This window comes from Dreissena polymorpha, chromosome 4 (assembly GCF_020536995.1).
Source record: "Dreissena polymorpha isolate Duluth1 chromosome 4, UMN_Dpol_1.0, whole genome shotgun sequence".
Lineage (NCBI taxonomy): Eukaryota > Metazoa > Mollusca > Bivalvia > Myida > Dreissenidae > Dreissena > Dreissena polymorpha.
In genome coordinates, this window is record NC_068358.1 from 83,647,602 (window position 1) to 83,662,030 (window position 14,429).

At 38.1% G+C, this 14,429-nt stretch overlaps 2 protein-coding genes across 6 annotated transcripts in view; both read left to right on the forward strand.

Moving 5' to 3' along the window:
• The window catches only part of LOC127877619 (KH homology domain-containing protein 4-like), a 77,069-nt gene extending 67,884 nt beyond the window's left edge, over nt 1-9,185 (forward strand). For 4 of the 5 annotated variants that reach the window (XM_052423683.1, XM_052423680.1, XM_052423681.1 and 1 more), the window contains exons 16-20: nt 1,841-2,035; nt 5,353-5,664; nt 6,042-6,227; nt 6,559-6,691; nt 9,037-9,185. In XM_052423683.1, coding sequence (XP_052279643.1) covers nt 1,841-2,035; nt 5,353-5,664; nt 6,042-6,227; nt 6,559-6,672 — 807 coding nt within the window. In that variant the 3' untranslated portion in view covers nt 6,673-6,691; nt 9,037-9,185. The remainder of the gene's footprint in view (nt 1-1,840; nt 2,036-5,352; nt 5,665-6,041; nt 6,228-6,558; nt 6,692-9,036) is intronic. The other variant, XM_052423684.1, reaches the window with a different exon arrangement.
• LOC127878554 (alpha-protein kinase 1-like) lies at nt 9,040-13,910 on the forward strand. Its single transcript, XM_052425085.1, has 5 exons — nt 9,040-9,362; nt 9,978-10,174; nt 10,956-11,030; nt 11,675-11,950; nt 13,612-13,910. Exons 1-5 carry the CDS (start codon nt 9,040-9,042, stop codon nt 13,908-13,910), a joined length of 1,170 nt encoding a protein of 389 aa, XP_052281045.1.
• The last annotated feature ends 519 nt before the right edge of the window (nt 13,911-14,429 follow it).

Here is a 14,429-nt window from a genome sequence, read left to right on the forward strand (position 1 = left end):
ATTTGAGCAGTTTTGCAGAATTCTATTTGACATAATTTTTTTAATTACATTTTGGTGTTAAAAATAGTAAAAAATTGATGTTTTATGGGGTGACATAAACACATTTTTTTTTTTTTTTAAATTTAACTTGTGTTCTCCATTTTTTTGGCATTGTGTTGTTTAATTAAATGGTATTTTATGTATCTCAGCTTATATAATATCTATATGTTGTCTATTTCATAGGTTATTATTTGGTTTGAGGCAATTAGAGATTTCCAGTTTAAATGAAAAAGTACATGTTATAAAATTGTGAATAAAATCAAAACAAGGCCGGTGACCCTATATTTTAATTTCATTTTTCATATAGTATTTATATATAGTACTTGAATATAAATTTTGAACAAAATCTATTTGGTGGAAAAAAATCAGCAAAACTGCAGCAACACCCCTTAAACTCTTTTACAATGTGAATAAACATTGAGCATAAAGAGCATAAAATAACAAGAAAATTTGTTGGTCATGCTATAAATAGAATCTTAGATTCATGGTAATTTTGTATTGAATTTATTAAACTCGTAATAAATGTCACGAGGCTTGCCGAGTTTTTATCTTTATTTAGATGACTGGTTTGAATAAAATTAATACAAAACGACCACTCATGCAAGATCCTATATTTACATATTTTGTGCCTGTCAAAATCCTCAATTATGTTGTATAATTTATGAATTATTCATTGTTTAAATTTAGTTATCTATAATTTGTATTTTTATGCCCCCGGTAGGGTGGCATATAGCAGTTGAACTGTCCGTCAGTCAGTATGTCAGTATGTGTGTCAGTCTGTCAGTCCGTCCGGGAAAAAAACTTTAACGTTGGCCATAACTTTTTAAATATTGAAGATAGCACCTTGATATTTGGCATGCATGTGTATCTCATGGAGCTGCACACTTTGAGTGGTAAAATTTCAAAGTGAACATCATCCTTCAAGGTCTAGGGTCGAAAAAACAAAGTCAAGGGAAGTAATTAGCTTTTAATGGACATAGTTATCTGACCTGCCCGCGTATATATTTTTGTTAAACAAATCAAAGTGGCGCAGTAGGCGGCATTGTGTTTCTGACAAACACATTGTGGTAAAAGATCTAGGTCAAGGTAATCCTTTACGGTCTACGGTAAAAAATAAAGATTAGAGGGAAGTAATAAGCTTTAAAAAGAGAGAAAATTATTCAATATTGAACATAGCCACTTTATATATTTGGCATGCATGTGTATCTCATGGAGCTGCACATTTTGAGTGGTGAATCTACAGTCACGGTAGTGGCTTTTAATTATTTGCTACTAAAAATAGACATTTGTTACAGACAATTATTTTCAAGGGAAGTAATTTATATAATTATAAATCTCATAGTTCCTTACCAAGAATTGAAGTTCTTTTCACAGTTACTGTACAGATTTATTATTTTGATTATTTATAACCCAAATTATTGATTTGTAAGTTTATTTTTAATGATATAATTCATTACATACCTGTGGACTTATGTCCATAGATACATGATCAACTCTGCCTATGATCTCTTTTAAACCACAGGCCTTGGTTGTCAGTGATGTCTGACATGGTCATAATTGACTGTGAGACCCTCCCCACCCCCCACCCCCGGTTGGATTGGACAAAATTCAAGGGAAGTAATAACCTTTAAAGGGAGATGATTTCTATACCTGCCAAATGTTAAATAGAAATTGTATTTCAATGCGGCGCAGTAGGGGGCATTGTGTTTCTGACAAACACATCTCTTATTTATTATATTCTTTGCTTTTTTCTATATTTAAGTGTTTACATTATGGAAATAACTTTCCCTGTTACTCACAGCCCCAGATGTTGCCCCAGGGTGCTATCCAGTACCAGCAGTCAGGCCCTGCCCCTCCCATGGGCTCCATGCCCCAGACCCTGATCCATGCACCCCCAGGCTCAATGCCCCAGACCCTGGTTTCAGCCCCGCCGGGTATGCATCATCAGACAGTACCTGTGCAGGTCTCCTACCAGTCTCAACACCAGCAAATCATGGTATAAAGCGGAGTTTTTTTTTTACTAGAAAATTAAGAAAGCACTTATAGGATGCATTTAAATTGTTTAATAGTGCCATTTTTAGCTCATCTATTTTTTAAAAAAGTTATGAGCTATTGTCATCACCTTGGCGTCGGCGTCCGGTTAAGTTTTGCGTTTAGGTCCACTTTTCTCATAAAGTATCAATGCTATTGCATTCAAACTTGGTACACTTACTTACTATCATGAGGGGACTGGGCAGGCAAAGTTAAATAACTCTGGCTTGCATTTTGACAGAATTATGTGCCCTTTTTATACTTAGAAAATTTAAAACTTTGGTTAAGTTTTGTGTTTAGGTCCATTTTATTCCTTAAGTATCAAAGCTATTGCTTTCATACTTGCAACACTTACTAACTATCATAAGGGGACTGTGCAGGCAAAGTTATGTAGCGCTGACTGGTATTTTGACATTATTATGTGCCCTTTTTATACTTAGAAAATTGCAAATTTGGTTAAGTTTTGTGTTAAGGTCCACTTTTTTCCTAAAGTATCAAAGCTATTGCTTTCATACTTGCAACACTTACTAACTATCGTAAGGGGACTGTGCAGGCAAAGTTATATAACTCTGACTGGCATTTTAACGGAATTATGGGCCCTTTATACTTGAAAATTTGGTAAAGTTTTGTGTTTTGGTCCACTTTACCCCTAAAGTATCATAGATATTGCTTTCTTACTTGGAACACTCGCAAACTATCATAAGGGGACAGTAATGGACAAGTTGCATAACTCTGGTTGTCATTTTTATGGATTTATGGCCTTTTTTTTACTTAGAAACTTTGAATGTATGGTTACATTTTGTGTTTAGATCCACTTTACTTCTAAAGTATCAAAGCTATTGCTTTTAAACTTCAAATACTTTCATGCTATCATGAGGGTACTGTACCTGGCAAGTTGAATTTTACCTTGACCTTTGAATGACCTTGACTCGCAAGGTCAAATTATTACATTTTGCTAAAATTGCCATAACTTCTTTATTTATGATTAGATTCGATTTATACTTTGACAAAATAACTCTTACCTGACGTACCACAATAGACTCCACCCAAACCATCCCCCATGCCCCCCTGAATCCCCCCCCCCCCCCACCAATCCCCCCTCCCCAACCAATCCCCCCTCAATCCTCCCCATAATTATTTTTTATGCCCCCCTTCGAAGAAGAGGGGATATGTTGCTTTGCACATGTCGGTCGGTCGGTCTGTCGGTCCGTCCACCAGGTGGTTTCCGGATGATAACTCAAGAACGCTTAGGCCTAGGATCATGAAACTTGATAGGTAGAATGATCATGACTCGCAGATGACCCCTATTGATTTTCAGGTCACTAGGTCAAAGGTCACGGTGACCCGAAATAGTAAAATGGTTTCCGGATGATAATTCACGAACGCTTATGCCTAGGATCATGAAACTTGATAGGTAGATTGATCATGACTCGTAGATGACCCCTATTGATTTTCAGGTCACTAGGTCAAAGGTCAAGGTTACGGTGACCCGAAATAGTAAAATGGTTTCCGGATGATAACTCAAAAACGCTTATGCCTAGGATCATGAAACTTGATAGGTAGACTGACCATGACTCCCAGATGACTCCTATTGATTTTGAGGTCACTAGGTCAAAGGTCAAGATCATCTAATAAATGACCAACACAACCTCACACTATACCCCCCATCCATCCCCCACCCCAAAAAAAATATTTTTATGCCCCCAGTAGGGTGGCATATATCAGTTGAATTGTCCGTCAGTATGTCAGTCAGTCTGTCTGTCCGTCCAAAAAAACTTTAACATTGGCCATAACTTTTTATGCTCCCCGAAAATATTTTCGGTGGAGCATATAGTTGCCAGTTTGTAGTTCCTTCCTTCCGACACACTCCGTTATTCCTTCCTTCCGTCACACTTTTGCTACCGTTTCTCATAGCGCCTTCAATACTGCCGTTTCTCATAGCGCCTTCAATACTTTACCAATCGCTTTCATATTTGGCATGTAGGTACCTTGCATGGACCTCTACCTTTTGATGAGGTTTGAGGTCACTGGGGTCAAGGTCAAGGTCACCGAGGCTAATAATAGACTTCCTTCTGTCACACTTTTGCTACCGTTTCTCATAGCACCTTCAATATTTAACCAATCGCTTTCATATTTAGCATGTAGGTATCTTGCATGGACCTCTACCTTTTGATGAGGTTTGAGGTCACTGGGGTCAAGGTCACCGAGGCTAATAATAGACTTCCTTCTGTCACACTTTTGCTACCATTTCTCATAGCGCCTTCAATACTTAACCAATCGATTTCATATTAGGCATGGAGGTACCTTGCATGGACCTCTACCTTTTGATGAGGTTTGAGGTCACTGGGATAAGGTCACCAAGGCTAATAATAGACTTCCTTCTGTCACACTTTTGCCACTGTTTCTCATAGTGCCTTCAATACTTTACCAATCGCTTTCATATTTGGCATGTAGGTACCTTGCATGGACCTCTACATTTTGATGAGGTTAGAGGTCACTGGGTCAAGGTCACCGAGGCTAATAATAGATATTTTAGGTGTTTATTAACACATACATTGACAAAGCGCATCATCGGGGAGCATCCATCAGTTTCACTGATATTCTTGTTCACTTTTGAAGATAGCAACTTGATATTTGGCATGCATGTGTATCTAATGGAGCCAAACATTTTGAGTGGTGAAAGGTGAAGGTCAAGGTCATCCTTCAAGGTCAAATGTCAAATATATGGCATCTGTCCGTTCGAAAACTTTAACATTGGCTATAACTTTTTAGTCCCCTACCGGTTTCACTCAAAGGTAAAAAAAATAAAAAAATTAAAGCGGCCCAATAGGGGATATTGTGTTTCTGACAAACACATCTCTTGTTTTTTTCAAACATGGTTAAAAAATACAAGTATTTTTTTTTATTATTTTATTTTTGAAATACCGTACAATCATCCTTTCCTAGAATCCCCCCAACCCCCCCCCCCCCCCCCCAAAAAAATTTTTTTTTTTCCATTTTTTTGCCATTTTTGGAAGATAACGTAATAAATGACCACACCCCACACTATACACCCCTCTCCACTCCACCCCTTCATTCTTTGTGATTGGAATTGAGATAGGTCCCTACACCTTTAAAAAGAAAAATAGATGAGCAGTCTGCACCCCTGCAAGGCGGTGCTCTTGTTCCTCTATCATTTAACATGTTATTCAATTCATCATTTGTCATAACAGAATCAAAAAAAAAATATATTGATATCTGAAGAGAATAGATATTGCCTATTTTCCAATTCTGTTTTGTCAGGCCCCACCAGGTATGGTGAGCACCCAACAGTTCATCCCACATACGGTCTACCAGACCTCCATCCCCCAGACGTCTGTCACGGTGCTCCAGCCAGCTCCCTCCCCACAGCCCTACCAGCTTCCACCCCCGGGCCACCTAGAGCCCCAGCCCTTGGGCTCCCCACAGCAGATGGTCCAGCAGCCACCTCCAGCCAGTGGCCCCTGGGGTGGCCCTGTAGTTTCGTACGCCTCTGGGTCAACTGGGGCTCCGATCCTTACTCATCAGCCACCTCCCCACAGCACGGTGGTGTATTCTGTACCACAGTATAGTCAGGTAGAGCTGCAGTTTCATACATGGATAGCCATGGGCTCATATTCAGCATCCAGGCTGAAAACAAAGTCTTAGAATAAAGAATATTCTTTATATTGGTGTTTACCTCATCTTTGTTTTACATTCTTCTTCTTTGTAGAACATTTTCTTCATGACATAATAACTCCTGGTAGCCTGTATATATTCAAAAGTTAAACTTATTTTTATTGGTTCAAAGTTTCTATAGCTAAAAAATGAAAATTTATTATCCCTCGCCAAAGGCGGAGGAAAATGGAATTGGCTTTGTCCATCCGTCTGTCACCAAATTTTGAAATTCGTGGGGGATATGAAATCAACGAATTTGCTTGTTTATATTTCAATGTTGGCTGTATGTATATCAGAGTGGAGAATACACGTTCTCGATGACCCCACCCCAGTCTGTTGCCATGGTGACCTCGTCCAGTGTCCCCATGGTGACCTCGGCACCCTCCAACTACGTGTACAAGCCTGGACCCATAGAGGAACCACGGAGGAGATTCACTGAGGAGAGGGATGACAAGCTGCCTGAAGGACTGCTTGGATATGAGGTATAGGGCTAGTTGAGTAAACCCATTATCACTCAGAAGCAAAGTGACAATGACTTAATGCAATCTGCATTAAATCAGAAGAGACTGTAAGTGACTAGGAGTCTGTTCAGGTTTTATGCTGATTGCTGCTCATTAGTACCTTATAGTTAATTGGATGTTCCAAGTGACTACAAATGTGTCAAAGTATGTATCTGAATGATAAAGGGTTAAATGAGAAATAAGTAAAAATTGTTGACATAAATAAAATAGTAAATTATGAGTCACAGTTTTATATTGATCCAGTAGCAAGTTTTGTATGATACTAATGCCTGTATTTGTCTGTGTTTTGCAGCATGGCCCACCCCACCTGACCAACCTGATGGTTCAAGCTGGGCAACAGCACAACCAGTCACCAAGCCACCATCCAGGGTACCAGCCTTATGTCAAAACCTCCGCAGCAGTCTGAACAAGTCTACACCGAACAGGTACCAAACTCAATAAAAAGCCACATCAAGATTTAACAGTATGAGATCAACTTTAAATTCGGAACTTTGTGTATATCTTCAAAATAATTAAATAAATTGGTGTGCAAATAGTAGATGCTAAAAAATATATCAAATAACAGGTGTCTGAAAATTAAAAAAGCAATGACAATTGCATTGATATTCATATTTATCATACCACCGCATTGATATCTGCCTGATATAACGTTGCCTGATATATTTTTTTATATCATGGTCAACAGGAAGTTCTTATATCAGTCAATGTTTGGAGTTACGTGGGATTTGCAATAAAGTCAACAATTTCTATCAACATGAATCAGGTTCAACAAAACAAACAATTTGATACCAAGAACGTACATATTTTATTATAGTTTTAAGTCAAAAATCATGAAAATGTTTTGTTTTTTTTTTAAATCACAACAGCCCGCACTGCAGAAGTTAAATGAGGTCATCAATCGGGCAATAAATCTTAAATATCGATAAAGTCATTGCACTCGCAAGTGTTGCACAGAAAGTCAAGACAAATGATAACGGTATGCTAATCCCCAACTATTTAAACAAACGATTTAACACGCTTATGTCATTATTGTGTGACACCGTCATCAAAATGTAAATTCCAATACACATCTCCAAAATGGCGTCTCCAAACTATTCGGTGAAATTTGTTGTTCGATTAAATTTGTCGCTGCAGTCCATTCCTGATCTCCAATTCAAGATGTTTATAATTAAAGCGGTTGTGCTCTTCCCATTCGTAGTGCAAACAACTTTTTACTCTCTAAATAATGTTTAAAATAAGGGATTATTCGTGTTGTCTTTTCGAACGCCGTTTCTATACATATGTCAACGTGTAAAAGCCGGATCAGCAAATTCAGCAGGGATCCGTACGTTTTAAATATAAAGAAATTGATTGTTTTGCATATTTTTAGGAAAATGTGGTATGATAAACAGAAAAACAGGTTACTGTCCCATCGTTTTGTAATATATCAGGCTCGGCACGAATAAAATAACGGCTCGGCAAGCCTTGCCATATATTATTCTAAGCCTCGCCTGATATATTACAAAACGATGGGACAGTAACCTGTTATTCTCTAAATGACCTGTGAGTGTATGACGTTATTTGCAGAATGGTGTATAACTAGATTACAACCTTGAATACCGTAATTACTCTAAGTTTTTGGACACTAAGTTTTCGGACACCCTCTTTTAGCAAAATAATTATTTTTGTGTGACTCTAAATTTTCGGACATACGGGTTTTAGTCCTTAATTAATGTCTCTTAATTATTGGACAGTATATTTTACCGCGCTTTTCTACAGACTTCGGCCCTGTTTTTGCTTTTCTTGTGACACTTCAATCATGGATTTTAACAACTGTATTCAGGTCATATATCTTGCAGATTCATGTCTGAGGGCAATTGACCCATTACATTCGCGTAATTGGGTAAAAAAACATGTATACCGGTAGAAAGTAATGGATTCACCCAACAGCATTTGAAACACTGTCGTCCTAGTCTGTTTTTACGTTTTTGTTCTATATCATTTCAGGCAAGAGTTAGAAAAGCTGTGAAGTTGTATTTATTTTGTAAGCAGAAAAAGAAGCGTTAATCACAAGATAATTTTTGTACATTGATTTATTGCATTTATTTCAATACAATTATAATTTTCGGACTCCTTAATTTTTGTCTCTTAATTTTCTGACACCTGTAATTTTTTATGTTTTTCGTATCTATATTTTCGGACACGAAAAAAATTATTTATTTTTAAGTGTCCGAAAACTTAAAGTAATTATGGTAGTAAGAACCAGTAATTAATATAATGAATTTTGCAAACTATTAGAGTATTGAGGAACAAACACTGTTGATTCTTTTCACCAAATTTCACGTTCAAAGAAATAGCCTCTTCAAAGCCACATTGAAAAGAGTTTATACCTTGTTTTAAAAGATGATTAACTTTATTGTTTTAAGAAATGATTGAAGGGAAAGCATGTAGAATTGATGAAATGCAAAATAAGCCTTGCCAAGGGATAATAGGGCTTATTGCTTTTGCGTTAATTGTCACCCAAGCTTAGCATGTTCAGTTCCTACAGGCTAATCAGGTACAACACTTTCAGTTTGAAAATATTTTACATTAAAAGTGTGTCTCTACTTAATTGCACAAAATCCAGTTTAGGTGGATATTGTCGTCCCTGATTAGCATGTGTTCACTGCTCTGGCTAATATGGGAAAGACACTTTACGCACATGCATTAAAAATCATTTTCATTGCAAGTGGCTTTTTATAGGAGAACTGATAGATAGGAATACAATAATGAGATGTTCTTGTCGCTGTAGATAATGCAGGGTCAGCCAGTACTGGTGGAGACAGGGCCCCAGTTTGTGTACAGCTCCAGTCCAGGCCACCAACCAATCCTGGTATCTCAGCAACCAGGACCTCTTCAACCCGGCCCGCCTCAACCGTACACATCCATGCAACCGCCGGGGCAGCAACCACGCTACATACAGCAGCAACAGCCGCCACCACAGATTTTGCATCAAGTGCAAGTACAACAGGGGCAGTATCATCAACAACAGCAGCAGCAGTTTCATCATCAACAGCAACAGCAAGAGTTTCAGCAGCCACAAAGGATAGTCCAGCAAGCAGTACAAGAACTACCGAGGTATAACAGATTGTGTATTACATTGTATATGATTTATTTTCAAACTTGTCTATTTTATAGGCTTTATCCTGGTAGATTTTGTTGATAAAAATAGTGAAAAAAATAAGCGGATGGAAAGTGAAGGTAGATAAAATTGTATACATGTATGGTGTTATAAATTGTATAAGTGAATGGTGTTATTACCATAGGTCTATATTTAAGAGTATGACTATAGACATTTAAATATTTTGTCTAGTTATTCTGACGTTCTGATATCTATGTGACCTATTGAACACTATTGTGTGAAACGAGCAAATTGCCTGTAGGCCTTGCACTGGTTAATTTTGAGCGTGTTAATATGTAGAAGTCAATGACAGACTTGTACTATACTCATTCTCATGCTGTAATAAAAATGTTAGCTTGCTTATCAAAACTGCTCATTTCAAAAGCCAGCATCTATTTCTAAAATAAAATATTTCAAGTTTGTTTTAAGAATGACTTGCTCAAGATGCATTTTGCATATGTCTCTTAAATTGTGTGAAATTTGATGAAATAAGTTATCATTTTGATAATCAAAATTTTAATTTTAAAGCTTGTACTACTGCCTTGGTTCTAAGATTATAGCATTGTTTTTAGGCCGGAAAGCCAGACTGAGACTCAGCCCCCTTATCCAGGTCAGGTGTCAAGCTCAGGGGCCGACTACACCAATATGCCCCCTTATCCCAGTCAGTTGTCCATCTCTGGTGCAGAGCATGCCCAAATGCCCCCTTATTTAGGTCAGGTGTCGAGCTCAGGGCCAGACAACACCCACATGCCCCCACCACCACCACACAGTAAGTAGTTCTTAGTTTCTGGACCCCAAAACGGTTATAAAGAGTTGGTCTGTTTGTGTATTTTTATGCCCCCGGATCGAATGATCGGGGGTATATTGTTTTTGGCCTGTCTGTCTGTCATTGTATGTGTCTGTCTGTCACAAACTTTAACCTTGGTTAAACTTTTGCAATTACTTTTGCAATATTGCAGATAGCAACTTGATATTTGGCATGCATATGTATCTCATGGAGCTGCACATTTTGAGTGGTGAAAGGTCAAGGTCATCTTTCATGGTCAAAACACAAAATCAAAGGGAAGTAACAAGCTTTAAAGGGAGATAATTTATATTTTATATCATTTGGCAGGTACAGATCATTTTCACAAAGAAAGTAATATTTTTTTAAAGGGACAGAAATTTTTTCATTCAAAGCGGCACAGTAGGGGGCATTGTGTTTCTGACAAACACATCTCTTGCTAGATTAATCTTTCAACTAAATTGTTTTTGATAACTTAATGTATAAATGTAATGATTACCCTTCACTTCTTGTGGTAACTTGAATGTCTATATGGTAGTGAACCTCCAAACATTGTGATGATTTGAAGATTTCTTTGATGGTGAACCTTCAAACCTGGTTGTAAGGGTGAACCTTCAAAAGTGGTAACTTACAGTGGTAACTTGAAGCTGTATATAATGGCGTACCTTCAAAACTAGTGAAAGCTTAGTATTGTAAATGATTTATTTGAGAAACCAAGCATGTCCAACTTGTTTACACACCTACACCATGCCGTCTATGATTGCAGGCATTGCCGGGGTGAAGAGGCAGTCCCCAGGCCTGTCCCCACTAGCTGCACCAGAACCCAGGAAGAAGTTGAAAGGTAGGGGCTGCTGATGTTGGCACTTAGCAACATTTTATTATGCCCCCTGTAGGGTGGCATATAGCAATTGAACTGTCTGTCTGTCAGTCTGTGCGTCCGTCCGAAAACTTTAACATTGGCCATAACTTTTGCAATATTGAAGATAGCAACTTTATATTTGGCATGCATGTGTATCTCATGAAGCTGCACATTTTGAGTGGTTAAAGGTCAAGGTCATCCTTCAATGTCAAAAGTCATAAAATACAATCCAAGGGAAGTAATAAGCTTTGACAGGGAGATAATTTCTAAACGTGCCAAATGATATATTGAAATTTTATTTCAAAGCGGTGCAATAGGGGGCATTGTGTTTCTGACAAACACATCTCTTGTTTGTTGTAGAAAATATCTATGTTTTCTTTAAGTAGGTATTTTAAAAACAGATTTTTGCTATATCATAGATCTTTGCTGTTTGAACCATTAATGTATACATATAACTACATATTTGTTCCCTTGAGTTAGCAGGCAATGTTTGTATAACCGGTATTTTTTATGTTCAGTAAGAGCTGGCAGCTGGCCATATTTTTTGTTTCAAACGCAAAATGCGCTGGCTAAAAATTTTCAAGGAAAGGTAAATTACCTTCTCTTTACCCTTTTTTTTAATGCAGGTGCCCAAGAAGACGAGGATGATGACCAGGACGTGCCCTCGTCGATGGCCAGTCAGGTGAAGGAGGTGAGGAAGTACTCGTTCAACCAGTACTCAGGGGGCCCCCAGCTCTACACTGCCCCCACCCCCACAGGACTTACGCAATATGGGGAAGGGGTGTCAGTGTCGGGGGCGGGAGAGTACTCTCAGTATGGCGTGGCCCAGACTGGTCTGGGACCCGAGTACACGGGCTATCAGGAACAACAGTACCAGAATCAAGAGCAACAAAATAGATATGGTAGGAGTTCTAGCTATTATGCAGCATAATATATATATATATATATATATAATATATCTGACCACATTTTTCAAAACTACTGAACTAGTATTTTAAAGCTAAATAACATAAACATAAAAGCTACATTTTCAGTGAATTTTTTATATGCCCCCATGGAGTGGGAGGAATCAAGCATTTCGCTTGTCCATCCCTATCATATGTATGTTCGTCCCAAAGCTTTTGCTTTGAACTCTCTTTTAATATTACCCTTATTATTAACCTTAATGTGTAGATGACCGTCAAGATAGGAATTTGGATTGTGGTGATTTTCAGGAGAGTAATTGCTGTATGTTTGATCAATATTTATGTCTTGTTTATCAAAGATAGAATATAAAGTCGCCACAAGCTTATTTTTTCTGTGTATCCACTATAGAATATAAAGTATGTATTGTCAACTTACTCTAGTGTTTTCAACCTAAGTTCTAGGTTGGTATCACTCAAACTTTCACAGTTGAATGACCTTAATGTGTACATGATTGTCAAGAGTGGATTTGGACTTCAAAAAGTGTTGGCCTGAATTATGGCCCTTTACTGTAAACAAATAGAAATTGGTCGGTATGAAATTTAGTGGTTTTATAAACAAACAACTGATTCGTTGACACGTAATTTTGTGGATTTCACATTTTCGGGAGAGACTGACCGTCACAATAATTAAACTTTTATTAAAACAACCAAGAGTAATAACGAAGCATAATCTGCTAATCTGTGTTGACAGCAAGACTTGTGGTTAATGTGCACTGAAGCATGAAAGTGTTGCCGATAATTGTCGATAAGAGCAATAAGAGCGATAAAGCGGCGCACTTGTGGGTCCCCGGTTCGCTTATTGCCATCAATGTTGTTTTGACAATATTTGCAATTCTCAGCGCGATCGATCCCATAGTAGAAACAATTGAGTAATAATGTCCCCAAAATACACGTGTGAAAACCATTATGTCTCTTTTAACTTTAATCGGCACTAGAGAACAATCGTTGATGTACAGTTTAAATACCATGCTTGATTTAAGAAGTATTTTTACCCAAACATTCATCAAGAAAACAACATATTGTATTAACTAGCATATTGCAATCAAACAATGTCTCTTTCAAATGGTTGAAAACGGAAACAGTTCAGACACGTCCTCCTACTACAGCACGATTGCCTGACATGACATTCGGAAATGACCCATTTCGGATTAAAAGTGTATAAATAATCGTTGGTACTTGAATTCGTGGTTCAGCGGACCAACGAAATCCACGAACATTTGTACCACACAAAATTTAATGGTTTTACAGTATCTGTTTGTCCACTGGAGAATATATTGTCCCTAATTGTTATGTTTCTAACTCCTCTGCAACTACATGGTCTGGCTAGCTTGCTCAGACTTTTGTAGTTCATTGACAATGTGTATATGATTGATTAGCATTTTATTTAGACCGCGACTAGTTTTTGTTGAATTATGGCCCTAAGTCATTTTTGTTTTCTTGAGAATATATAGTGGATTTTTCTGTGTGAATTCATGTGTTTGTTGGGGCATCAGTGTTTGTAATACATTTCTAGTTTGTCTTTTATATTATATCTTTATCCATTTCATACACTCTTCTTATGATGCTGATAGAGATTGTTAACTACACCTATGTTCCAGGTGCAAGTCCCCAGCACAATGTGTATGGCAGCCAGGCAGGTGCGGGCCCAGGGTTCACACAGTTCAGCGCCGTCTCCAGTGCTGCCACTTACTCCACCAATGTTAGCAGTCCCCACCCTCACCTCTCACAGTTCCCCCGCCCCCTCCCCCACCGCCTCTGTACGAGGACCCCAACAACGGGGGCGGGGCACTCAAGGGGCAGGGATTTAATCCCAAAGTTTGTACAGATGGGTACTAATGGTAGAGAGGAGCTTCTTAGCCAGCCACCTCCTCCCCCACCCAGAACTGGTTATTGGTGAACTGGGAACTTATTCGTGGGCTGGTGGTAAATGGCAGCAGGATAGATGTTTGTATTGCATGGAGAAAAGGAATAAAAGAACAGACTTTTGTTGAGGCAGGGCTCCCTCTGATTCAACATTGGTGAAGCCAAATTGGCAGTACAGCATCAACATTATATTTATTTTGGTTGTTTAATAGGCTTTGATAAAGAAAAAGGCGTAGCCAAACTGTTTTGTTTTCTATTTTCACATATGCGTATTTTGTAGGCATTGGCTAACTTGGTTACAATATGAGTGATCCATTTTGTAATGAGACTGTTATCTGGGACTCAGCTTTAATTGTTGTGTAGTCCATTGTCATAAGGAAGTCCGCTTCATGTAGATTGACAGCTGGTAAGTAAATGACTGCCTGATAGAATTGGTCTAGTTGAGTTGTCTCATTTGTATTATTGAACACTAAGCAAATGCATCTTCAGTGTTGGCCTTTATGTCAAGTATTAAAACTAGTCAAAGCACAGTGAGAAAAATTATGGCTGTTCT

Coding starts and splice junctions, on each gene's coding strand:
- LOC127878554 (XM_052425085.1), top strand. CDS start 9,040: ATGCAGGGTCAGCCAGTACTGGTGGAGACAGGGCCCCAGTTTGTGTAC. Junction 10,175..10,955: donor GCCCCCACCACCACCACACA/GTAAGTAGTTCT, acceptor CTATGATTGCAG/GCATTGCCGGGGTGAAGAGG. Junction 11,031..11,674: donor ACCCAGGAAGAAGTTGAAAG/GTAGGGGCTGCT, acceptor TTTTTAATGCAG/GTGCCCAAGAAGACGAGGAT.